The following is a 27,246-nucleotide window of genomic DNA, read 5'->3' on the forward strand; positions in this document are numbered from 1 at the left end:
GTAGGCCAAAGATATTAATGCAGAGTGTAAAGAAACAGGGCACAAACCATTTGACATCCTTCTGGGATGGAAAGTGCTCGGGTTTGGAAGGAATCCCTGCAGGCTTTTGTCCACCACACAAATGCAAGCCCCCTGGATATGGAGTGTGCTGGCATTTCCCCAGCCCAGAGAAGAGAAACATCAGGCAATGATGTTTAAAAATAAGCTACCCACAAATAGCAGTTCTCTCCAACTAACCAAGCACCCTCATTTTCAGGGAGTTTCCATCCATGCATGTTTTCCCAACTTCCTTCGTTTTTCTGGCTCCAGAGAAGCTTGTTCTTTCCTGTCACAGATATAATACCACACTGTTTGGCCTTAGATTATATCCTCACTTCCTTTTTATTAGAAACCCAAGACACAAAGACATGCTGTTTGCCATATAAGCTCACAAGCATTGTTGTTTCAGTGGAGCAACTAAGATGCACCGAGGATAACAATCTGAATTGTGCACCCATGTGATGTTCAGTTGTGCATATGGTGGTCTCAGAGTGGAAGCAGAAACCAAAAATCCAAACTCACAGTTCTATGACTGGAGATTCGTAGTTCAATCTTCTGGTCCAGTGTCCCCATTTTACAGATAAGAATCTCTTAGGATCATAGATTTGGAGGTGGAAAAGACCTTAGAGACCATCTAGTTCAACTCTCTCCTGTATAGATGAAGCAACATAGTGGGTAGGAAACTTCCCTTTGGCCTGGAAACTTCCCTCTCCTACCTGTTCTTCCCTCTTTTCTTCTCCCCTTTCCCTCCTCTCCTCTCCTGTTTCTTTTCCTCTGCCCTCTGCTCCCCCTTCTCTCCCTCTCCTCTCCCCTCCTCTCCCCTCCTCTTCTCCCCTTCCCTCTCCTCTCCTTCATCTCCTTTCCTCTTCTTATAGCTTAATGCAACTCAATGACATAGTATTTATTAGCACTTAGCACAGTGCCTGGCACATAGCAGGAGACATGTAAATACTTATTCCCTTCCCTTCTCTTCTTTTCACAAGAAATACAGAAAAGATGCTTCAGATCAATTCAACAGGTATTTATTAAGTACCTACTATGCGCCAGGCACCATGCTACAAGCTAGGAATACCAAATTCCAATCCTAAAGGAGCTTACATTCCACTGGAAAATAGACCATATGCAGGGAAGTAAATACAAAATAGATGCTAATTTGGAGCAGGGGAGAGAATGGAAAGGATCTAGGGATTCCAAGAGGCACAAGTGAGAAGAGAGATGGGAGCAAAGATATTATGAATGAAAAAGAGCAAACAGGTCGATTTGACTAGAATTTGTAGGATATAATCAATGTTTTCATCTAGTTCATTCAGAGCCCTATGCTTAATAGGATACTGTTTACACAAAAATTTTATTCAGTAAACGCTTATTCAATAAATGAATAGTGTTACAAAACATTTGCTTGTCTGCGTATTTAAGCCCAACTGATAATGCTTACTTAGTGCAGCTCATGCCTCATCTCCTAACACTGATCAGATCTAGGAACTGACTGCACTTTTTGCCCTCCACACTGTTTTCCTTCTTAATTTAATTTGATTCAGAACAGTAATAATCAGACCTCAGTATTATAACAACTTGTAATTTGGTATATGTGGGTACTCCCTCCATCAGATTGCCATCCCGCTCTGATTTAGAAACTGGCCTTCAAAAGTTGCTTCCAAATAATTCACCACTTTGCAATTAACCTAGGTAAGAATCTCTCTGAAACTTGGCCAGGCCATTCCTAGGTTAATAGATATGTAGTCTGTCACTAAGCCCATACTCAAAGTGTTTCCACTACTTGCACTCCACAGGCAGAGCTTTTAAGAATCTATGGGCATCTCTAAGTCTAATAGGTTTTGGACCTATAGGTTTGGAATGAAACATCAGAGTAGAACCTTAGTGGAATCACATCTTAGAATCAGTAAGAGCAATGATAAGGCTAACAAATAAATAATTAATGTATAGCTCTCCAGCTTAAAAGGTGCTTCACTGACTTTGTTCTGCTGGACACATCAACCCTGTGAAAGAAAGTGCCAGTATTATTATTCCCTGTTTTTGGAAGAGAAAGCATACCCAGAGAGCTTAGGCACTCTGCCCAAAGTCACGAAGCTAGTAAGTGGTTGATCTGAGGCAGGAATAGGATCATAGGACTGGGAGGGCCCTCAGAGGCTATGTACACCAATCCCCTCTTTTTACACATAAGGAAACCGAGGCCTCAGGGAAGTTAATTGGCTGGCCGAAAATCACACAAGCAATAATCATTAGAGGAACAATATGAACTCAGGTCCTCTTATTCCAGTGCCAGTTTTTATATTAGAGTGCTGGATTTAGTTAGTGGTGAATGCCTTCAGACTATTGAGGAATAAAGTGACTTCAAAAGCTCACTTGGCCAAGTTCTTCTGTTTCTCACCTCATTTTCTTTTGTCACTCTCTCCTTCACTTGATCTCTTTGGACCCCCATTCTTTAATCTCTGTTCCCGGATCAGAGTGTTCAGTTAACCAAAGTGCCCTGTACCTGGTTGTGCTACGATCTGCCTGCCTCATTTTTCTCTTCTCTAAAATGGGGAAATGATAATAGCTGTGTTATCTATTTGACAGGGTTGTTGTGAGGATTCAAGGGGATGATTTTGTCATTGTGAAGCACTATAAGCACTTAAAAAAAACAGTTTCCTTGAGGACCCTCAGTCAAGATAGTTATTATACCTTATAAAACGACATGAAGCAAACACATGCTGGGACATGAAAGGTGGGATAGGAGTCAAAACAATGCATTTCCTTGGGAGTAACAATGGACGTAGCCTAAGATGAGAATGATACTATCCTGCCTTGGAAGCAGGCCGGGGATAATAACTGGGATCCCTAGTTCTTTAGCACAAATCAGGCAGGTGGTCATACCGCTGGGAAAACGCGTATAGAAAAGGGGTCTGCTGGCCTGTTGTCTCTTTTTCTTCTTTCTTCCTCCTTTCTCTCTCTTCTTTCTGTCTTCCTATCTCTATTTCTTTTTCTCTTTCTTTCCCTCCTCCCTTTCTCCCTCCTTTCTCTCTTTCTCCTCTCTTTCCTTCCTTTCTCACTTTCTTCTCTCTCCTTTTTCTCCCCTTCTTCCCTTCCTCTCTCTGCTCTCCTCTCTCTTTTCTTTCTCCCTGTTTGTTTTGTTGTCTTTTTCTCTCTCTCCTCTTCTTCCTTCATCTCTCTCTTGCCTTTCTATCTCTCCTTCACATGCCTGTCTATCTCTATTACTTTGTCTTTTTCCCTCCCTCCTCTCTTTTCTTCTACTTTTTCCCTCCTCCTTCTTTCTCTCCTTTCTCTCTTCTTCTGATCTTTTCATTATTTCTTTTCTTCCGTTCTCTCTCTCTTACTTGTCTCTGTCAGTCTCTGTTCCTTTATCTTTTTTCTCCCTCCCTTCTTTTTCTCCCTCCTCTCTCCCTCCTCTCTCCCTCCTCTCTTTCTTCTTCTACTCTCTTCCTCCTTTCTCTCTTTTCTTGGTCTCTTTCTTTATCTGTATTTTTTCTCCTCTCTCTTTTTCTCCTCTTTCTCTCTCCCTCCTTCCTCTCTCTCCTCGCTGTGTTCTACCTCTTTCTGTTTCTTTGTCTCTTTCTCAGTCTCCTCTGCCTCCCAGTCAGTTTGCTCTTTCAATGTTTCTTGTTCCTGTCTGGCTGCTCAGGAGCTTCACAAGGAGTGTTTCTCTTCACAGCTCAGGGGAGACAGTGACCAGTGTGACAAGCTTGTCACCTCTCCAACCAAAAAAGATCAAGAAGAGGAAAGAGAAACCTGATATCCCTCCTGCAGTTCCTGCCAAAGGTACTGAGAGGGACGTGAATCTTCACAAACTCAAAGCCCAAAAAGCCCTGAAAAATTCTCTGGAATTTTTCCTGTGAGCACATAGTAAGCACTAATAGATGTTTTTTGAATTGGATTGAAAGAAGGGATAGAGATTGAAGGTCTATAGTATATTTGCCAATACATCTATAATAGTCATAACGATAGCTGAAATATACATATGTCCTTAACGTTTGCAAAGGGCTTAATATACATATGTCATTGGAGCCTCAGGGTAGCACTGTGGGGGTGGGTACTAGACACACTAAGGAACCAATTTCCTAAATATAGAAACTTATGGAAATTCATGGTTGCAAAATACTTGTAATTATACCCATAGTTACATAATTCTTGTGAAGGACCTGCAATTTCATGGGATCAGGAAGTCCCTCCTCCCCTGTATGTCATTACCTGTCTCTAACTTACAGTCTTGGAGAGTTATCCTTGACTCAGAAAGTTTAAGTGACTTGCCCATGGTCACATAGCTGCTAAGTTCCAGAAGAATTTGAACCCAGACCTTCTAGAACTCTATCCACTACGTTCCATTGCATTTTCTATAATAATTAGTTCTTCTTTTTCAGTTATTACAGTCTTGTCCAACTCTTCCTGACCCTATTTGGGAATTTCTTGGCAAAGATACTGGAGTGGCTTGCCATTTCCTTCTCCAGCTCATTTTACAGATGAGGGACTGAAGGAAAAAGGGTTAAGTGACTTGCCCAGGGTCACACAGCTAGGAAGTATCTGTTTTTGAACTCATGAAGATGAGTCTTCCTGATTCCAAGCCCAGTGCTCTGTCACCTGCAGCACAGAGCTGCCCCAAAATATTGGAGAATTGCTTGACTTTGCTTTTGCCTCTTCCTCCCTGATGCTCAGGAAACTTTTCCATAGTTTGAAGCTCTGAGGTAACCCCAATATTCTACTTTATTTATTGAAGTGTACCTTCCACATGCCACTTGGTTACTGTGGAGAGACTCTGGGGATCAGGGAGGCAAGACACCTGGGTTCTAGGTTTGGTTTTAAACCTGACTGATTTGTGATGATGGGCAATTTGACTTGATCTCTATGGATCTCATTTTTTTATCTTTAAAACAGGAATTAGAACCCACATAGCCTAATACACAGAAGGCTGACCTTAGCATTAGAAAGACCTGCGTTGAAATCCTATACCAGGTGCTCCCTAGCTCCATGACCCTGGGCAAGTCACTAAATTTCTCTGTTTGTTTCCTCATATTTAATATGAGGTGGACTAGATGACCTGTAAGTACCTTTTCATCTCTCAGTCTGGCATTTCTGAGGCCCACAACTCTCTAAGACAGATGCATTGCAGAGATGCATCAGGAAAAGGAATTTCCATGTTGAAAGCTCCCTACATTGATAAAATCACAAGTCTGGCTAAAAAGGAAAATGAGATAATATCCCCTACGTTCTCCAGAGGGCTGCTGTGAAAATCAATTGTGATAATGTATGTAAAAGTATTCTGAAAAGTTTTAAGTTCTATGTTTTATTAAAGTTATTAGTTATTAGGTAAAGTTATTAGTATTACTTCCTTCAGCATGCTCTGGGGAAAGACCAGCTTTATAATTTAATAAAAGTGAGGAAATAGATAGACAAATGTATTCTGGGTTAATTTCAGAGGTATACTTTGGTTCTCTCTAGTTCTAGCTGTTGTTAAGCCAGGAGATGCTCACTTTCCATATATCACCTTTGTGAGAAAGGGAGACCACAGAAGGAGCTACAAAGAAACGTTGCCCCTTTGTCCACAGTGGTCATGTCTATATTCTTACCCTGTTTAGAAGATATGCTCCATATGGAGGGAGCTTCCCTATTGAATTTGGAAGTTGGGAAAATGGTATGTCCTGTACTTTTTAAGAAAATAAAACCACCTGAGATGGCAGATTGAGGCATGAGATGGCTTAATGAAGAGGCCTGTTTGTTCCTATGAATATTTGACCAGGCAGAGGAAAGGCAGGCATGGTCTGGAATGAAAACTGCATGTGTTTTCTCCATCTCCTAAGTGAGGCTGGCAGACTAATTTGTCTGTTTGTTTCCTCAGCTCCAATAGCTAATGCTTTCCACAAACCAAAACTGCTGAAACCGCAAAGAAAAGTTATCCTGGTGAGTACCTTAGCCTCTTATTTTTATTTTTTGCCTAAAAGTTCTCAGTGTTTTTAAGGAAGTGGATGGTGTCTTTATTAACTTAGAAATATCAACAAAACAGCAGTCAGTCCTTTTCCATCATTACTCTTTCAGGAAAGTGGCTCCCCTCAGCTTCTGATATGATTCTTGTCTCATTTCCTTGGACCCGTGGGTTATACCATCTGTCCTATATCCACCTTCCTGGTATAGGGCTTGATCTCTGACCCTGAATCTAGCCTTCTAATCACACATAGTACTGTCTTGGTCTCTTTTTCTCTCTGTCTCTCAATGTTTTTGTCTCTCTGTGTCTCTCCATCCAGGGTGAAGGCAACTTTGACTTCTTTGAAATTATGAAATATTAAAATGTAATTTTGCCAGATTTCCTACTACTTGAGGTCTATACCAAAAAGACATATTCAGAAATAATAGTCCTAGTTTCAGGTGTATTTGCTAATGGATTTACCTTTCTTTAAGTAAACTCAATGTATGGAAATACTTACACAGAAGGTAGCCCAGAAGATCCCATATGATTAATTGTTTTGAAAAATAAATTATTATTTGGGCATGGGACTAATCCCAGATGGCAGGGAGGCTGAGCCTAGAGGCTCTCTTGGACTTAGGAGTTCTGAGATACAATCGATAAGGATGACCAAGTAACACACTAAGCATGGTATTAGTCGAGTGAGCCACCAGGAGCAGCAGACTGCCATTGCTTACGGAGGGATGAACCAACCTAAGCTGAAAATAAAGCAGGAGAAAGTTTCCATGCTGAAGTAATGGGATCAGTCCTGAATATCCCCTACATTTCCTAGCGTCTATGAGATAGGGAGACCCAGTCTTTAAAAAAGAAAGAATTCTTTATTTAACAGAATTATTTATATTAGGATTTCTTTCACCACCAAACTCCCCACTGCATTTTAATTATTATTTTGTTTAGAATTATTTGTTTTACATGCAACCTTTCAGAAACTTGTCCATTATGCAAAACAAAGCACATCGGTGACAACACATCATATTGGAAAGAACTGGCCAGGCCCCGGATAATACCTGTGGGCCTTCACTCCAGGGTCAAACCCACAGTATACAACATCGTTATGTGTTGTATCTGCAGGTTTTATTCAACATTAAGATTTATTGTCCCAAAAGGCAAGTATTGACCTTAGTTTCACCTTAATCAATATTTACCTCTTAGATCAATAAGTCTTGATGTCTGCTGAAATAACAGTCAATACCTAAGTGTTGGCTCTAACAGGCTTTTCCTTTTTTGGGGGTCCCAATAGATGGGCACAGAGATATGATGTAATGATATCTATGTGATAACAACTATTAGGGGTTTGTGCAGCATTGTTCATGTGGGTGTAAGGTTTATATGCTTGTTTCTTAGTCTAATTCCCCTAGTCCAAGGACCTCTAAAGCTCTGTGCTAAGAGATAAGGTCTGATGTGGAAGGCTGACCCAAAAAGGGAAGACTTCAGCTTGCTGAACCCAGTCTATATCAAGGAAATTTCCAAATATGACTTGGGGTTGGCTGTTGCCTATATGTCCACAGATGTGGATAACAGGTGTTAACATCCAGGATAGTCCATAGCTATGGGGAACACATGTACACAAAACATTCACAGGATTGCATAGAGAGATACAAAAACACATAAAGCATTGACATAGCTTGTAAACTCTCCTCAGAAGGGAACCAAACTGGTTTTCATGGAGCAAACCTTTGCTATTCTAGTGAATTTCTCTTTACTACATGCTCTGCCACCACCCCACCCACTACCCAACTCCCAAGCTTCCTAAAACCACAATATAATTTAGAGTCCATAAACATTTATTAATTACCTACTGTGTGCCAGGTACTGGGATAAACTCCAAAGATATAAATGAAAGAAAAAGATAGTGTCTCCCTTCATGGAATTAACAAGCCAATGAATAAGGTAATATACAAACTATAAAGGATAATTAGGAAATAATCAACAGAGGGAAGGGCCTACAATTAAGAAGGATTGGGAAAGGCTTCCTGTAGAAGGCTTTTAGCTGGTTTTAGTTGAGGGATTTGGGGGGAATTTGGCTGCAATCTGAAGGAAGCCAGGGAAGCCTGGCTGATATGAAGAGGAAGAGCATTCCATACATGGAGGACAACCAAGTGAAAATGCCTGGAGTGGGGAGATGCAGTATCTTGTTTAAGGAATGGCAAGGAAGCCTGTGTCACTGGATCCCAGAGGATGCATGAGTATGTGTGGGGGTATATGGTGGAAGAGTGCTGGAGAGGTGTGTGTGTGTGTGTGTGTGTGTTTGTGTTTGTGTGTGTGTGTGTGTGTTTGTGTTTGTGTGTGTGTGTTTGTGTTTGTGTGTGTGTGTGTGTGTGTAGGGGTCAGATTATGATGGACTTTGAGCACCAAATAGGAGTTCATATTTGATCCTGGAAGTGATAGGAGTCTCTTAAGTTTATTGAGTAGGGGAGTGACATGATCAGAGGGGCACTTCTGGAAAATCACTTCGACAGCTGAGCAGGAGATGCACAGGAATGGGGAGAGACTTGTAGCATGGAGAGCAAGCAGAAGGTAAGCATACCTTATCCAAGAAGGTAAAAGAAGCTCTATTTAGCTTCCACAACATGGACTGGATGTGAGTCTTCTATGACACCAGTGGAGATTTTGAAAGACGAGATATCATGAGACCCAGATTAGCGTTGGAAGCAAGAGCTCATGCTGTTCAAGAATACATAGAAAATTGATAGAGAGTCCACAGAAGGCTAGAAAGAAAGGGTAAGTCTGAGCAGTGAAGAAAACTAGAACCAGGCCATCAACACAGCATCTTAGAAGGGACAGACTGAAGAGGACTTTTAATAAACTCTAGAAAAGGTTGTTATTCATTGTGTCCAACTCTTCCTGATGCAGTGCACCTCTGTCCAAGAGGTTTCCTTGGTGAAGATACTGAAGTGATTTACTATTTCCTTTTCCAGTGGCAAACAAAGGTTAAGTGGTTAAGACCTTAAGATCAAGGTCGCACACTAGGAAGTTTCTGAAGGTAGACTTGAATTCAGGTCTTCCTGACTTTAAATCTAGTGCTCTATCCACTGCGCCACTTTCCAGAGAAGGAGTTGTCAGTAAGAAAGCAAAAAGATCCCAGGATAGACCCTGAATCAAGAGGTCAAAAAAGGGTCAGAAAAACCCAATGACATGGCAAGTTAACAAAAGGGTTCAATCTGGGCAAAGAGCTTTGTAAGAGTAGCATCCACAGTAATAACCTGTATTTATGTGGTACAAAGCACTGTTATATAGGTTATCTCACTTGATCCTCAAACACCTTGGGAAATAGGTGCTATTATTTTCAGATGAGGAGACTAAAGCTGAGAACATTTAAGAGACTTGACCAATCGCTAAGTATGTGAGACAGAATTTGAACCCAGGAATTCCTAATTCTCACATTCTGTCCTCTGTGCCATCTAGCTGCCTGTGTAACTTATTACTCTCAGTGAGCCAGCAAGACCTGTGTGGGCCTTAAAACTTGGACAAGTAGGGAGGGTCTATATCCAATTACCCTGACAGTACATTACCAGGGAAGACTCAGGCCTATTTGCAAAAAGGAGGCTATTGTCCAGCAGTTCCAGACAGTTATGGTTTGGGAGTCTTACTTGTTTATTTTTTAAGAAATCAAATTATTTTGGTCCATCTACACCCTCCCCACCCCTTACATACTTTCCTCTGACAGGTAAATTCACATTTAGATTTTTAGAAAACACGATAATTACTTCCTTGGTTTAAGACAAATTACAGAAGAAAGAAAGGTGACTTTTTGAAAAGTCAGTCATGGATTCAGTGAGTTGCTGGCGAGGGGAAGAAAAACCACTTATTTCCATTATCTCCAGTCATCTGGTCAAAAACAAACAAACTAGCATTTAAAAAAGAATGAAACAAGGGTGAATAATAATTACATTCTGGCACTTTACATGAGTCTCACTACAATCCTGAAAGCAGTAGCAACCATATTTCATTGCATCTTGTGGAGTGGATGGGAAGTCCTGAAGATCCTGTAATAAATTGAAAAAGCCACATGAAGAGCACAGGACTCACTGCATTTCCATATACTGATGGGAATCCTGGACTTAATGTTGTCTCAGCTTACAGGAAAGTTTTGCTTTTTTTAAACAAACTATTATTCAGGAAATGCACTTTGGTATCTCAGTATCTCTATCTACAATAAAAGCATGCTTATCTCCCAGAGAGAAGGGTTTGACTCATACCCACTGCCTTAAGACTAGGCATTAGTATGGAAGCAAGGGAACAGGCTGATCATTATGACCATGAATTTTGTCAAAACCTCCTGGCTCTTGGCATGGGTGGAGGCCCTCACTAAGCAGTCAGTCCAACCTTTTAGGCCCCCATACCTTTCCAGAAAGATCATTATAATAAAATACGTTAAAATCTATAGCATAAGCCATTTTAAGTTTTTGTTCATCTGACAAGAACTAAAGAACATTGTCTTGCTTAATCCTGTTCCCAGTTTGTTACCCCAGAGGCAAAACATCACAGAGGAGAGTTAATAATCAATAGATATTTACTGAGTTCATACTATGTACCAGGCCCTGTGTAAAGGACTGAGGATACAAGCATTGTATAGTCATATAGGGAAGCCTGGGTTCAAATGCTGCCTCAGATACTTTCAGTTATCTCATTGGTAAAATTAAAGGAAGGGACTCTATAGAATCTAAAGCATGTTCCAGCTATAAATCTATAATTATGGATCTTAATGGGCATAGGTGGGAAGGAAATGTTTTTGAAGTCAAATGTAGGAGTGTACTGGAGCTAGCTCAACCTGATTCATGAGAGTTGATTGTTAAATTTTCATTGAGAATGGATTGTTAAATCTTCAGTGAGTATTTACACTCAGGGCTATATTCATTGTCTTGTTGATAAGGGGATGGAGAAATGTTCACCACAACGAATAAATTTAAAAGTACGTCATGTATATAGGTTTTTCCTTCAGAGAGTCAGATGTTAGTCATTTACTGGCGTAGCTGTGCAAAAAAATATAATAGATTTGGGAGTGTGGGCCTTACTCACTCATGGTCAATTGAAGGTAAGGTCTAAGTTTTGTATCTTTCACAGTACCTGGGAGAGTCCAGTGAAGATAATGATGCTTGATAGCTATTTGTTGAGTCGAATTACCAAGACCCTGGAAAAGAAGCAAGTCATCCAAAATGATCAATTAGAGAGATGGTCCATCATAGGCATATATAGAGCTTGGGCTTGGTTTCCTGGTGCACCTAGGGGCAAGCATTGACACTGGCTCTTCTCTTGAGGACATGCCAGGTCCCATTCTCTGTATATGCCTATGAGATTCATGAAAAAACAAGGTGAAGTTTCATAAATGCCCATTTTTTTAAAGCTCTCCTGGGTATGAGGTGAAAAACTAGTTAGAAATGATACAAGGTTGGAGGTCAGGCATTGTTGAGTCAACAATATATTGCTGCTATTAAAATATCTAACACAATTTGTTTATAATTCAGCAGCCTCTTCTAATCCAGGTCCATCACTCAGAGGTCATCTTTAACTATTTATTACACCCCAATCTCTTCTGTCCCCGACTCATACCATATGTATCTAGTTGCTGAGTCCCGTTAATTCTACTCTCAGGGCAAACTGCTTTCACCCCTATTCAGGGCCTTACCATTTGCCTAGAGTGTGGTAAAAAAAAAAGAACCTAAGAGATACTGAGTGAAAGGAGCAGAACCAGGAGAACTTTGTACACAGCAACAACCACAGTGTGTGAGGATTTTCTCTGGTAGACTTAGAACTTCATTGCAATTCAAGGACCTAAAAAATTCCCAATGCTCTTTTAAGGCAAAATGCCTTCCACATCCAGAGAAAGAATAATGGAATTTGATTGCAGAATGAAGCAGATCATTTTCTTCTGTATTAGGTTTTGGTTTGTTTTATGATTTCTCCCATTCATTTTAATTCTTCTATGCAACATGACTAAGGTGAAAATGTATTTAAATGTATGTGTAGAACCTATATAAAATTGTATGCTGTCTCAGGGAGGGAGTGGAGAAGTAGGGGGAAAGGAAGGGGAGGGATGGGAAAAAATCTAAGATATATGGAAGTGATTGTAGAACACTGAAAACAAATTTTAAAAAATTAAAAAATTTAAGAAAAAGAAAGAACCTAAGAACCTCCTGACTAGTTACCTTCACAAAATAATATTAATGCACCATTCTGGCCATGGAGGTCCCCAATTCAAACATCTTCCATGTTTTCCATTGTTCATAAGAGGAAATTAAAGCTCCTTAATTAGTCATTTAAGGGCCTTCACCATCTGGCTCTAACTTTTCTTTCCAACTTTATTTCATGGACTGCCATTCATGCCTTCTAGGGAAAATGAGAGGAAAGGAATAAGCACGTATCTGGCACCTACTATATACCAAACACTTTGTTAATCACTTTATGGATTATCTCATTAAATTCTCACCACTGCTCTGGAGTTGCTGTTATTAACCCCATTTTTCAATTCAAGAAACAGAAGTCAAACAGAAGTCAAATGACTTGTCCAGGGTCACACAGCTAGTAAGTATCTGAAGATTGACTTTTTTCTCAGGTCTTCCTGACTCCAAGCCCAGTGCTCTGTGTATTATGGCACTACCGTGCTCACTCTTTAGTTCAGTCAAAGTGGCCCTACTGGTTGTTACCCTGGCAATTCTTGCCTCTGTACATTAATTTATTATAAATTCTTAACTTGGGGTTTGTGAATTTGCTTTCTTTTTTTGATAATTATATTTCAAAATAATTGGTTTCCTTTGTAATCCAATATATTTTTATCTTATGCACTTATAAACATTATTCTTAGAAAAAGTCCATAGATTTCACCAGATTTCCACTGGAGTCTATTCAGGAATGTACTGGCAAATGTTTAACAATTGGATCTCTAGGGAAAATGCATGCAAACACACTTTTAAGTGTAATTGACATGATCAACTTGTCAACTTTTTCTTCATTATTTTCTTAAGTCTCTAAAAGGAGTGAAACAAACAAATCAAGCCCTAATTTGTGGTGTTTGCTGATTTCTCAGGCATAAAAGCTCACATGGAATATTTAACAGCTGGCTCCCCTGAGCCAGTATGAGCTGGCTCCAGCATACCCCTGAGCCTCTGGCACATACAAGCAAAAGATGCTTAAGAACCCTTAGATTTAGGATCTCCTGAGTCTGTAACTCACTTTTTCGTCATAACCCTTTGCAGTTCTGCTTGCCTTTCAGACCTAGCTCAAGGGCCTCCTTCACTATGAAACCTTCCCTAATCCCAAAGCTGAAAGTGCTTTCTCCCTTCTCAGATTTAGAGCAATTTGTCTAGATCTACCCTTCTTCTATTTCACTCTTAACTTTTTGTTATACTTAGCTGCTATGCACCTGTTATTCCCTTCCACTCTACTAGAACAATAACTAGATGATAAGTTCCTAGATGGTAGAAACTATGTCATTAAAATAACTCACACGACTTTGTATCCTCAGTTCCTAACACAATGCCTTGTATTTAGAAAGCACATAATCAGTATAGATTGAATTGGATTTAATACAGTTCATCAGCCTAGAAAACAGGAGTAAAGGTCTTCTACCAAGCCATCTGAATGTCTAGATAAAAATGAAGAATTTTTCTACAATTTTGTTTAGACCAAATATTCTAATGTTCAGCATCAACTAAATGATTTCCTTTCATTGTAAGATTGGTGTCAGAAAAGGTACTTTAAAAATTCCTGAAAGCAATCCAGTTGCTCTTTTCCTTCAGTACAACCATGGGCCCAACTTAAAATTCATGTGTACTTATTTCCCTCAGATATACATAGTGTTGGACAAGTTCTAAAGCAGGTGTGAATGCATGGTGAAATCTGATGAAATTCTTCATCCACTTGGTCTTTCCAGTAGGGAGGGATGGGCCAATTTTTTTTTGAGTGATTACAGATTTTTTTCCCAAAAGGCTCTGCAGTATTCTGGGGCTTGTTGCAGTTAGCACAGTGTTATCCATCTACAAGACCACATCATCCATAGGGAATCACTTGTCAGCCTGGACTTTACTGGATTGCTTCCATTACAGGAGTGAACACTTTTGCCAGAGTATACATCTCCCTCTTTTGTTTCCCTTTGTTTTGCCTCGCCTGATATTTGTCATCAAATAGTTGGTAAATGGGGTCATTTCCATTGTTTTATCTTTGAGGAATCTCAAATAATTTTGCTTTATGGATCAGAGACATTTTGTTGTAACAGAATAACAGGCAGCATTTTGTTATACTGAATTAATTTTTTTGGAGGTAGTCAACAATAATAAGCACAATATTCTCTACATTTTTCATTTGATCTTGAAATAGTAAAGATGTGACCCATTGTTGAATATCCCTTAGAAAAGTGTGCTTATTTCCTGACAATACCCTTATTAAGAATGTCTTCAAAGCATGTTTATCTATATGACTCTCAAAAACATTTTGTATAGTTAGGAGAATGGGCAAATAGATTGGTTTTTACTGATGTTCTCTCAGTCACTTTTTTTGGTATTAATAAGGTCTCCTCTATAACACTTAAATACCGTCTCTGAGAAGAGGAATGCTTATTAAAATAGGTATACCTTATGTTACCAATAGCCTCTGCCTCCACTTTCATCAAAGACAAAAGAGTGAGCTCTAGTTTGCAACAAGAGTTCAGTTAGATACCAAGAAAACTGTTTTTACATAAAGAACACATAACTGTATTAATTCCTAATTCATGATAATATGTATTAAAACACATAACTGTGTTAATTGGCTTCTAAAGGAGAGTATAGATTTTCATCTTTAGAAATCAGTAACATTACAGAAAGTGACTATCTTGTATGGCTCTTGTATGTATGGTTTAACCCACCTGGTAGCAGAAAGCCCACTTAGATGAACCCTAGACTCTCTTTTCAATTCCAAAAGTCTGTGAATCTTTGATGCTGTGGCAGATACATCCTGTCCCAGGATCACCTCACATTCCAGCAAACATCAACAGGAAATGTGAGCTGTCATTTGGTCTACCAGAGTTAAAGACACAGAATGAACTCAATTCATCATTCCCCACAGTGAATTTGTGTTCAGTTGTGGCCTTAGATCTCAGGAAAGTGAGAATAATAAGGAGCTGTCTCATCAAGTTTAGAGCTTGCTTGGGTTATGGGAAAAATCTTTTCTCCTCAATCACTATGTTCTAGCTATACAGAACGTACCACCAGGGCCAGAAAAGAGTTTCACGATCATAAGTAGGGGGGAAAAAGGGGGCTTTAAGGCACATTAGACACCAGTGTTAGTATTCTGAGAGGATTTTAATAATAACCTAAATACTGGCAAAATTATTTCCAGAGGACATGCATTTCAGGTTTTTTGAAGGATGTTTATAATAAGCTGGAGAATTTCTCTTGTTGTCGTTAATGTGTTAGAATTGGCTTCAGTTAAATTTTACATGAAAAGGATATATTAACCTGCATAAAATATGTACATAATCTCGATTTAAAATTAAAAAGGAAAAAAAAACACCATCATTACGCAAACACGCAATCCGTCGCCCTGAGTAAAAGCCTTGGGAAAAAAAAGCAAAAAAGCAAAAACCAAAACCCTAACAATTTCCTTGTATCAGATTGGTACCATTTCAGCAGAGATAAAAATTCTATGCTCCCCTTGATACACATGCATGTCACATTATTGTCACTGGGAGTTATATATGTCGATAGATTGGGCAGGGAAGGGGGAGGGGGCAAAGAGGGGAAGAAGAGATTCTAGAATGTTGAAAGGGATAGCGATTCAAGAAAGATTCAATGGATGAAAGAGTCAGAAAATTAGGAAGAGGAGGAAATGGTTTATAGGTCACATGTGAGTGGCACCGAGTGGCTTTGAGGAGAATGTGATCTTTTCTGGGATGGAAGACTTTACTAAGATGAGATAAGATTCTTAGCATCTGAAGTGGCCAGGATGATTAGGTTTCCCCTATTTCAAACTCAGAAGCAGAGAGGGGTTAAACCTTCCTCTAGACCTCATGGGATCTCTGAAATCCCACTGCACAGTGAGCACACTGGGATTCATGAAGACATGCCAAGCATCTTTACATGTTTCTAGGCAGTTGCAAAAGCTGATAAAAGAAAGGCAGTATTGTATCTTGGGTAAAACACTAGATTCAGAGTCGTGTGCCACCTCAAGTCTCTGACCCATACTGGCTGCGTGATCTTGGGTCAATTTATTTAATCTCCCAGTACTCAAGGCACATGGACAGAGGGCTAACACCATTATGCATAGAATACCAAGCCTGAAATCAAGAAGTCTTACCTTCCTGAATTCAAATCTGGCCTCAGACACTTATTAACTGTATGACCCTGGGCAACTCACTTATCCCTGTTTACCTCAATTTTCTTATCTGTAAAATGATCCAGAGAAGGAAATGGCAAACCACTCCAGTATCTTTGCCAAGAAAACCCCAAACAGGCTAACGAAGAATCAGATATGACTAAAAAATGACTGAACGACCAACACACTTATTTAATTGTCCATAAAATACAGAATGGTGCTGATCTACATTAGTAAAGAGAATCCCCTCCATCAAAAAACTCACTGAAGGTTAATATAGTATTTTGATCTCATGAAGACTATATTATATCAATTCAATGATTATTTACTGAGTGCATCTTAACTACTGGGCACTGTGTTTGGTATTGGGGGTACAAAGAATAAAATAGTCCCTGCTCTCAAGCAAGCTATTGGGTTTATACATAAACTGTTGCACAAAGTAATAGAAAGTCATTTTAAAGAGAGGGAGCATGAACAGATAGGACTCCTGTGGAGGGGAGGGAGTTCACAAAGGGAGGTCAAGAAAGAGACTACTCCAGATATGGGGAAACACCCATACAAAGGCCCAGAGGTAGCACATGGGAGGTCAGGGAAGAGTCAGCAGGCAAATTTGACTAAAATAGAGTGCAAGAGGGCGTCAATATGAAATAACTGAAAAAGCAATGGAGAGCCACATTGTGAAGAACTTTAGATACTAGGTTGAAGGTTGGTATTTTATCCGAGCATCTACCTCACCAGGAGTGTTGCAGGGAGCAAATGAGACAATATTTGTAAAGCATTTTGCAAACTTTGAAGTGCTATGTAAATTCTAGATATTATTATTATCAGAGGCAATATTCAAAGCTTTTGAGTAGGAGAGTGATCTGATCTGATCTATTTTAAGGACTTCAATCTGGCCACTGTGGAAAAGTCATTAGGGCAGAGTTATAAGGGAGAGATTCAAAGTGGGGTCAAGAATTCAGAGGTTAAATGTACATGTAGAACCTATATAAGATTGTATGCCATCTCAGGGAGGAAGTGGGGAGGGAGCAGGAAATGAGGGGGAGAGAGTGGGAAAAAAATCTGAGATATTTGGAAATGATTGTCAAACACTGTAAACAAAATAATTCAATTAAAAAAAGAGTTCAGAAGTTATTGCTTTCAGCAGAAATAGGGAAATTTGGATAAGAGATGGGAGACTTTTTGGATGGAGAAGGGAAATAGAATAAATAGCATTATGGCCATATTAAGTTTAAGATGCCTTTGAGACATCCAGGTGGAAATGTGAAAGACATTATATACTTTTAAGGATTTCTTATATTGTTCACTGATTACTGATCAAACATAAAGTTTAATGGAAGCAAATTAAATCTGTATCCTCCACGAAGACTTAGAAGAGAATTTTATGGAAGTATTCAAATAATGCAAATTCAAATTATGAGAAAGAAGCTTAATTTGGGAGTTTTTTTGAGTAGATGGATACTAAAATTGGTCTGCTTTTCTCTAACTATCCCCTCTCCCCCAACATTCACACACTTGTCCACACACACTTTGGGGGCAACACTTGACTTATGATTGAATACTTCTGGATAACAGCATACAATTAGACGAATGATTATAAGCTACTGACAATGGCCATAAGCTGAGATGATGACAGCTCAGTCATAAAGTAATTTACTTCTATAATAACATTTTCTAGTTATATTGATAGCTTTTGATTTTTTGAAGTTCAAAGTGATAATGTTCTTTTATTATACACCATGGTTTTTTTTCCCCAGTCTGTTCTTTTCCACTTCCATCCCCATGTCTACACACTCATCTTCCATAACAAAGAAAAAAAAAGCTTCACAAAACTGAGGGGCACCGTAATTGTATCTGGAATTCTATGTACCATTCTGCCAGAGTAGTCCCCCCTCCTCAGGTGCATGGTCCCCCCGTAGACACACAAGAGAGGCACTCCCAGATGTATTCATTATGGAGGTCAGAGGAAGACTAGAATTCTAACCCTAGTCCTAAATAAATACTTATTGACTTAATTTTCTATGAGAAAAAAGTCATATCTTCCTTACTTGCTCTTACAGACCAGGATTGGTCATCCCTTTATTACTTGATATCATTTTGATAAACCCAACTCTCTGAAATAGCACAAATATAATTATCCCTACTGGAGGAGATGAGGATAACTGAGAATTTGTTCGGTTGTTTTCAGTTGTGTTCAACCCCCTATTTGGGGTTTTCTTAGTAGAGATGCTGGAGTTATTTGCCATTTCCCTCTTCAGCTCATTTTACAGATGAGGAAACTGAGGCAAATAGGGCTAAGTGACTTACCCATGGTTATACAATTAGTAAGTAACTGAGGCTGGATTTGAACTCAGGAAGACTCATCTTTTTGACTCCAGGCTAGGCACTCTATCCATTGAACCACCAACTGAGAATATGAGAATTTAAGTGAATTTCTCCAAAGTAGCACAACTGGTAAATGGTAGAAATGATGCTTGAATGAACCCTGGTGATCTCTTCCCTATACCAGGAATCAGTTGTTTTTCTGCTAACGGTTCCTTTCTCCTCTGTATTTGCTATTGATGTTTGGTGTAACGGCTCCTGTTTCAGTTTTCCATTTCCAGTGGGTAGAATTTTGCTAACTTATTTTCTCTTATTGAGAGTTTAGCTGCTGTGTTCAGTGCACTGCTGGGAAATCATTTTTTTCAAAAATCTTTTTGCTGTCTCTTATTTTTGTAATCTCATGAAACAATATCATTCGTGCTCACATTTGATTTTTTAAAAACCTATTTAATTAAAAAAACTTCACTTTTGAGCATGCAGTATATGAGAGTTATTATTAAAAGACATTTTCTATCTCAAATAGAAGGCACTAGAAATAAAACATAATGTGGGGAAAAAAGCAAACAGAACACTGTGAACACATTTTGGTCCTTAAAAACAAATACTGAAAACCAAGTGGTTCTTTTCTCTGTTAAATCCAAAATTTGAATGAATATATCTCTTAGCCTTGAGGTCGTCAGCTGCTTGGTTTTTGGCAAGTAAACAGAAATAGCTGACTTTCATTTATTTTTTACTTTCATGTTGAAAGATTCTAGAATGATAATTCAGCCATAAGATGTGCTGATTGAATTCTCTTCAGAGATCTAGGCTTGGGTGTCTAAGGCTTATGGTTTGGGAGCAGGTTAATCCCTTCTTATATAGCCCCAATACCTGCCACAGAGCTGGGAGTGGCCTAGTTCTCCCTGACCTCCATTATACACACATCTGTGAGGCCTTAAAGAGGCCTAGTCACTGAATGGGCATTACCTGACTTTAAGTGAGTACCTGAAAAGGCCTTAGTCTAAAAGGTCAAGGTTTCCCATTGCATCCTGGGGTGTCTCCAGTCATCCTGATGAATATCTGGTCACTGGATCCAGATGGCTCAGGAGGAGAAAATGAGGCTGGTGACCTGCACAGCCCTCCCTCACTCAAAATAAAGTCAAGTGCAAGTCATGTCATCATCTCCCTGATGTCATGGTCCTCTTCGAAAACGAAGGACGAGCACAATCTGTGAGCTCCACTTATTTACCCATGCAGTAATGTTCTGCTGCTCACCTCAGAGCTTTTGGATCATGCCTTATCCACTTCAGGAGACTAAAAGTTGCTTGAGGGTATGGAATTCTATATCATTTATCCTTCCTTACATCTTCCTTTGCTCAGGGCTTTTGTACCTGAGAAGGATTAATAAGCAATTGTTAAATTGAATCCAACTGAAATGGATTTAAGCTCAAGTATATGTGGTGATTGGCAGGATCAACATTTTCCACACTTCAGCAATTCCCAAGCTATGCCCATTGAGAGGTAAGTTTGAGACTGAGAGGCATCCAGGGGAGGTAAGAAAGCACAAGTCCAGATGCCCTTAGTTCAAATACCATCTCTGACATATACTGACTGTGTGATCCCAGGCAGTCATATTATCTCTCAGTACCCCAAGAAACTCACCAAGACCTGAAGTGGCATGGTGCATGATCCTCTGAATTAATGGGAAGAGTTTTCTCATAATGAATTCCCTACAGCTATATGCTGTTGTCTATATATATATGTGTATACATATACATATAATATATATCTCTATATATGTCACAATGGTATGATACAGCTCATACAGGCTCACGAGAGCTGATGGTTTACTTTTTGGTGTGTGTATCTACACTTTGGGAAATTAGCAAAGGCTAAAAATCAGGGCTTGATTTATTGCTTCATCAATTGTCTAGAATTAAGGAAGTGATGGAGAATGTGTTAATAATGCAAATTATACTTAAAATGTATTATGTATTCACAATTTTTCATGGAGAGATGGTTGTTAAACATTTATCAACATATCCCTGGATGTAGGTATAAATGAAGATACAAATATAGGTGTAAATCCAGATAGAGATACCATCTAGCGCAGTGCCCCAGTGCTTAGCATGGTGCCTGGAACATATTAGGACCATAATATATATACTTGATGATCATAATATATGACTTATTGGCAGTGATGTATACTTGACTTGCATGTATGTGTTTATTTGTGTATACAATACAGGTATAGATTTAGATACAGAGAGGGACAGAGCCTGGATTGATCAGCGGTTTCAGTGGTATATGTATGTATACATGTATTCACATGCATGTGTATGTGTGTATAGATTAATACATATCTCTATACATAGCTATGTGTATATATAGCTACATACATACATATGTATACGTAATTATTTGTACTAGATTGTTAAGTATCATAATTCTGCAGTTTCGGTAGTGTTATATCTCCTTCTCTTTTTCTCAAATATCATGAATTTTTAAAGGGATTTTTTTACTCATGAACCTTCTAGAATGAACAAAACAGAATGTTATAAGAAAAAGAGTTTTTTCCGCACAAAAATGTAAAGTCCCTCCTCTTGTCAAGTAACAGCTTAGTCATATAAAGTGTAAAAATATCTTTACAACATAGAGTATTCAACAGCATTTAGCTGTCGTATTCTTGTTTGGTCCAGTCCTCCAGAATGCAGTCAGTCTTTGGTAAGGAAGGGTAGAATGCTTCAAAGTACCTGATGAAATGAAATAATGCTCCACAGGATTGGGTTCAGATTGGTCGGAGAGACTGTGGGGGCACACGTAAAATAGAAAACTAGCTTGGATTCCAGCATACCAGTAACAGGGCCAGTCTAGAAGATCTTCAATGTTGCCATTGAGCTGATAGTAAGGCAAAATAGAAGTCATCACAATCCCAAGGTTCTCATATGAAAGGAAATGCAAGAAAAATAAATACATCCCAATTCGCACATAAACTTGGGTCACACTCTCCCATCCGTGCATGCACTCAGTATCTCTGGAAGAGAGGGCACCTGCTTACAGTGATCTGCCAAAAAGGCACAAGTGAAGAAAACCCATGAACCAGGAGTAACCCTCTACTCTGGAGCCATAAACTTCAGGATTGTCTTCCTATCTCAGGAACCATCTGTAAAAGTTCCTTGAACACAGCTCCTGAGTTGAATTGATCCAACCCTTGCTGAGTTCTTGATTCCCACTGAATTTTTTATGACTTCTCCGATTCTCTGCCTCCCAGCTGCTCCTCCATTTCTCCATTTACCTGGGACTCCCTCCAGGTAAACAAGAACAACAGGTCACATCTCTCTTTCTCTTTCTCTCTCTCTCTCTCTCTCTCTCTCTCTCTCTCTCTCTCTCTCTCTCTCTCTCTCTCTCTCTCTCTCTCTCTCTCTCACACACACACACACACACACACACACACACACACACATACATACACATACACACACACACTACACATAGAGTTATGGTGTCTCTTTCACACTGTTTAGAAATCTGTTTTTTCACTTCTCTCATGTTTCAGACTCTGTCCTCTCTGACAGTTACCTCATCTTAGCTTATGGTTAATAATACAATTCTCTGTATGTGTAGAACCTCTATATAAGATTGTACGCCATCTTAGGGAGGGAATGGGGAGGGAGGAGGGAAGGAGGGGGAGGGAGGGGAAAAATCTAAGATATATGGAAGTGATTGTAGAACACTGAAAACAAATAAAATAATTTAATAAAAACTTTTAAAAAAGAATGAAAAAATAATAACACAGTTCTCATCTGTCTATGATCAAATGAATAACCTTTTCCCCACTATCATAGAAAAGTTCTAGTACTTATATTTCCCTAGTTAGTAATTTAAAGTTTGCCACCTCTTTAAGTCTTCATGTGTACATCAACATATACAATATATACAATATATATACATTCTATGGCTCTCTATTCTCTCTGGTACCCACCCATGTGTCACATTCAAAATGAGCAACTGCTGTCTCAGAAGTCTAGGTCAGAGGAACTGCTTTTCTTAGAAACTCCTAGCAGATTTATGCCTCAGAGAAGTGAATTGTCAAGGCAAACAATTTTGCAACTACTTTTTCCCAGAAGCAGGCTCATGCCTCACAAATAAGTGAACGATCACTCCCTTCCAAGATGATAGAACCATATATTTTCAAACTAAAGGAGACCTTCAAGACTATCTACTACAGTTCCTTTATTTTACAGATGAGGAAACTGAGACCTAGAGAGCTTATGTGATTTATCCAAGAGTGCAGATTTGAACCAAAGTCTTTGACTACGCATCCCACAGGGATTTTGCTGCATATTTATAGGGACCTTCCAAGTCAGAAAGATCAGATGATCATTTGAACCTGAGGTTTTTATATCAGTTTTTATATAACTTCAGGTTGTTAATCAGAAGAAATCAATCATTTATTGCTTGTTAACTGTGAGATCAACACTATGGTCAACTCTGGAGGGGAAGGGGTGGATGGAACCAAGAAGGAGACAATAGAAATTTGGAATCTAGTTGGAGAAAAAAGATTAAGACTGTGTCACTTCTCTCTTCACTGAACTCCAGTGGCTCCTATTATCTCTGAGATAAAAATCCTGTCTTTGGCATTCAAAGCCTTTCATTACGTGCCCCATTCATACCTTTGTAGTCTTCTTATGCCACACTCCCCTCTGGGCACTTTTTGAGGCAGTAACACTGGCCTCCTTGCCATATGCACACAAAGCATTTCATCTCTTGACCAGCCAGTTTTTACTGACTATCCTCCTCTGCTGGCATACTCTTCCTCTTCATCCTTTCTTCCTGGCTTCCTTCAAGTCTCAGCTAAAAATCCCACTTTCCCAGGACCTTTAACTGCTAGTTTCTTCCCCCTGAGATTGTTTCTAATCTATTCTATTTATAGATAGTTTCTACATAGTAATTTCATATTATCTGTCTTTATCAGACTGTAAGTTCTTTCAATCAATCAATATTAAGTGCCTACTATGACCCAGGCATTGAGCTAAATGACAAAAGACAGTCCCAGCTTTCAAGGAGATCATGGGCTAATGGGTAAGACCCTCTTTGAGGGCAGGGACTGTTTTTTGCCTTTCTTTGTATCCCCAGCTCTTGGCATAATGCCTGGCATGTAGTAAGTGCTTAGTAAATGCTTGTCTACTTAAGCTGAAATAATTTAACAGTAGAGTAGAACCACAAAACTTCAGAGTTGGAAAGACCCTCAGTAGCCATCTTGCACCAACTATTTCTGTAATAAAATCCCTCTACAACATGTTTAAGTGGTCATTTAGTCTCTAATGAGGAAGAACTCTTTACCTCCTGACGTGGTCCACTCTACTTTAATTGTACAAAACTTCCCCGTACCCCCTTTCATCAAGCCTAAATTTGTTGCTTTGAGGCTTCCATCCATTGCTAAAGTCAGGAACCCTCTTTACCTTTGTCTTTGTATTCTCAGCACTGGTGCCATGCCTGGCACATAGTAGGTAGCTAATCAATACATGTTGATTGATTATTTATTGCTCTTTCTGCTTCTTTGGAGCCAAGGAAAAGTCCACCACTCTTTCAAATGAAAGCCTTCCAGATAGTTGAGCACAGCTAACATATCTTCCTTGAGCTTCTTCTTATCAAACATCACCAACTGATTCCATTAATCTTATATGGCATGACTAGGAGCCCTACTGCCATCTTGGATACCCTCCTCTGGAGGCTTTCTAGTTAATCAATGTTCTTCCTACACTGTAATACCTGTAAATGAATACAATATTCTAGGCATGGTCTGACCAGTGTACAGTACAGAAAGATTATCACCTCCTTCATTCATATACTTAGTAAAATTCAACAGGCTGAGAAAACCAAGAGAGCTTGAGAATCTAGGTCTGAAGCAAACTCACAGAACTAACTTGTTCCATTAACAGAAATCTGGAAGATGGTAGAAATTTGAGATAACTTGATCACAATACCCAACACAGCTATTTCAACTTTATTTAGATTTAGAGTTAACTTTACAGGCAACTTCCTTATGCAAACAAGATTCCCTTGAGATACACTGAATGCAGGTAAGTATTTCAGTCCATATTACACTGCTTAGCACAGACCTTATGTAGAATTAGGTAATCAAGCAACAATTTCTATTTTCCTAAACATAAACATCCCCTTGAATGATGCTTCCAGTAAAAGTGCTTCTGTGGGGCATCTGGGAATTAAATCTAGCATATCAGTCACAGATTCACTGGATACAGAAAATGAATTATGGTATTAGATCATAGGACTTATCACAGTGGGACTATGAAGGGTTTCAAGTATCAGTACTTTGCTTAATGACATTATATATAATTGAATTTTGGTATCCTATATACATGTTGATGAAATTCAAAAACATCCATTTAGCTGATGGCTTGTAAAGCTTTAAATGGCTAAGTTCCCTCTCAAAAAGTTAAACCTTTAGGTCTTCCTCTTGTGTATAGTAGCTGCTTAGCAAACATTTGTTGAATTGAGTTACCATCTATAGTTTTAACAGGTTACAGTTTAGCATACTTCATATATCCCCTTCAAGTTAAATTATCCAGAGCTTTAGAACTTTCTGCTGTGTTTAATTTCTACTGTGGATGGGCTTTACCAACCTTCTTGTGGACTCATATCTTCCTACTAGGAAGCTTGCTGGTGGCACAGCAGATAGAACATTGGGCCTAGAGTCAGGAAGACCTGAGTTCAAATTTGCTCTCAGACTAGCTGGGTGAATTTGGGCAAGTCACTTAACTGTTATCTGCCTCAGTTTTTTCAACAGTAAAATGGGGATAATAATAACATCTACCTCCCAGGGTTTCTATGAAGGTCAGATGAGATGTTTGTAAAAAGCGTTTAGCAGAGTGCCCCCCACACAGTAGTTGTTTAATCAGTGTCTATTTCCTTCCTTCTCTTTCTTTTCCCATTATCCTCTCTAGCTCTGATTTCACAATGTCCTATGACAAGGGTCTTAGGAGCAGAATCAACGCCCCTGCCCAGTTTTGCAGAGGCAGAGGGGATGGAGTTATTCCCAAAAGGCAACACTGCTGTACAGTTGTTGCAGTTATGGGAGGAGAAGAGACACCAGCAGAGAAGGGCAGAAGTGTTGGATCCCCAATAGCCCCACTTCCACAGGCACACGAGTAGCTTATACTTAAATTGAATGGCTGCAAGCCACTTAGTGCTGAAACTTTTATAGAGGTTTTAGTCAGAGTCAAAGTGGTACTGAAGGAGACAACCCTATCCCTAGTGAATCAATCAGGACCACTAAAATGAGGGTCCTCTCTGAATTACCTAACAAGGAATCAGGAATGAACATTAGGGAATGAGAAACTTAACTCTCCCTGTGTCACTGGGTCAACATGGCTGGGATGTAGGAGAAACCAGATCTCTGGGTCAGTTCAACCTTAGCACATGGCATCCTGGTGACCTGGGGCCAACCCAGGCAAACCAGGGGTCATGGGCTCACAGTTTTCTAATGCTTTCTCAAAATAGCTAGTTTGTATGGCCCAGTCAAACAACCCATCAAGGTGGGAGGGGAAGTAGAGGAGCACCTCCCAATCTTAAGAGTCAGTAGGAGAAGTCTAAAATTGCTCTAGCTGGGAAAGGGAGGCACCTACATAAATCAATAAATGGCACCCTGTCCCTGAGGGTGTTCATTAGCTTTTCTTACAAACATTTAGGCTAATAAAACAAAACAAAACAAAAAAACCACATAGAACAAGTATTATTTACCAATGAACATATAAATGACTCACACGTGAATTTATCTATAGATGCAAAAGAATCCACTTCCTTTTTTCTGGTGGTTTTCCCCTTCTCCTCATAAAGATCTTTACAATCTCAATAACTCATAGTGTGACCCCAGGTAGATTATAGCAGACATCAAGGACAAGGGCTCATTGCCATGGTTCTATCTCCTGTTTACTAATTTCTATGGTTCTGCCTTTGTTGATCATGGCTATTCATTTCTCTTGCCATAGATGCAACTGTTAATTGTTCCCAAATACGGGGCCAGTTCTTGAACAGCCAGTCTAGCTCATTCGTATTCTTTAACCTGCAAGGTTAGGATGGCTATGGGCTTAGGCTATTTACTTTCATTATTATCGGCAAATGCTCCTTCTCCCTAGGGAATGGCACCAAACTCATCCTTTCAACAAAGGACTTTTACCATTTCTATAGCAAATATCTACTACTTCTGCTCAAATGAGATTCCGTTTCCACTCCTGAACAAGCTAGGGCCAATTTCTCCCTACTCCCAAAGAGGGTGCTTGCTTACTTGTTCTGCATTTCCCATTGAGCCTTGCAATTCAGAGATATTATATTCTTTTATTTCTTTTATCCCCTTGTCTTCATTCCCTATCTTCCTCCACAACTACTGGGCCATGGCATGAAAACTAGAAGGTTTAAGAAAGCGCTGGAAAATAATAAAAGAGGGAAGGGATAGAGAAAAAGGTTGCTCCCGGAGCAAGCATCTGCAACACACAGGTAGGATGGGGAAAGAGAAATAGTACCTCATTATATTCTCCCCCAAGTCAAAAAGTTTGCAGTCCCTGCAGATGACACCAAATTCATATGGTACATGTGTACTGCTTACATAATTTATAAAGTATAAGAAT

General features: G+C 39.3%; 1 protein-coding gene across 2 annotated transcripts in view; it reads left to right on the forward strand.

The window, feature by feature from the left end:
- The window catches only part of VSTM4 (V-set and transmembrane domain containing 4), a 103,409-nt gene that overhangs the window by 66,858 nt on the left and 9,305 nt on the right, over positions 1 to 27,246 (forward strand). The window contains exons 6-7 of one of the 2 annotated variants that reach the window (XR_011971397.1): positions 3,710 to 3,900; positions 5,888 to 5,949. Coding sequence is in view for 1 of the 2 variants with exons in the window: in XM_072627513.1 (XP_072483614.1) it covers positions 3,710 to 3,816; positions 5,888 to 5,949 (169 nt within the window). In the remaining variant the exon portion in view is untranslated. The remainder of the gene's footprint in view (positions 1 to 3,709; positions 3,901 to 5,887; positions 5,950 to 27,246) is intronic. The other variant, XM_072627513.1, reaches the window with a different exon arrangement.

The sequence above is a fragment of the Notamacropus eugenii genome, chromosome 1 (assembly GCF_028372415.1).
Source record: "Notamacropus eugenii isolate mMacEug1 chromosome 1, mMacEug1.pri_v2, whole genome shotgun sequence".
Classification (NCBI taxonomy): domain Eukaryota; kingdom Metazoa; phylum Chordata; class Mammalia; order Diprotodontia; family Macropodidae; genus Notamacropus; species Notamacropus eugenii.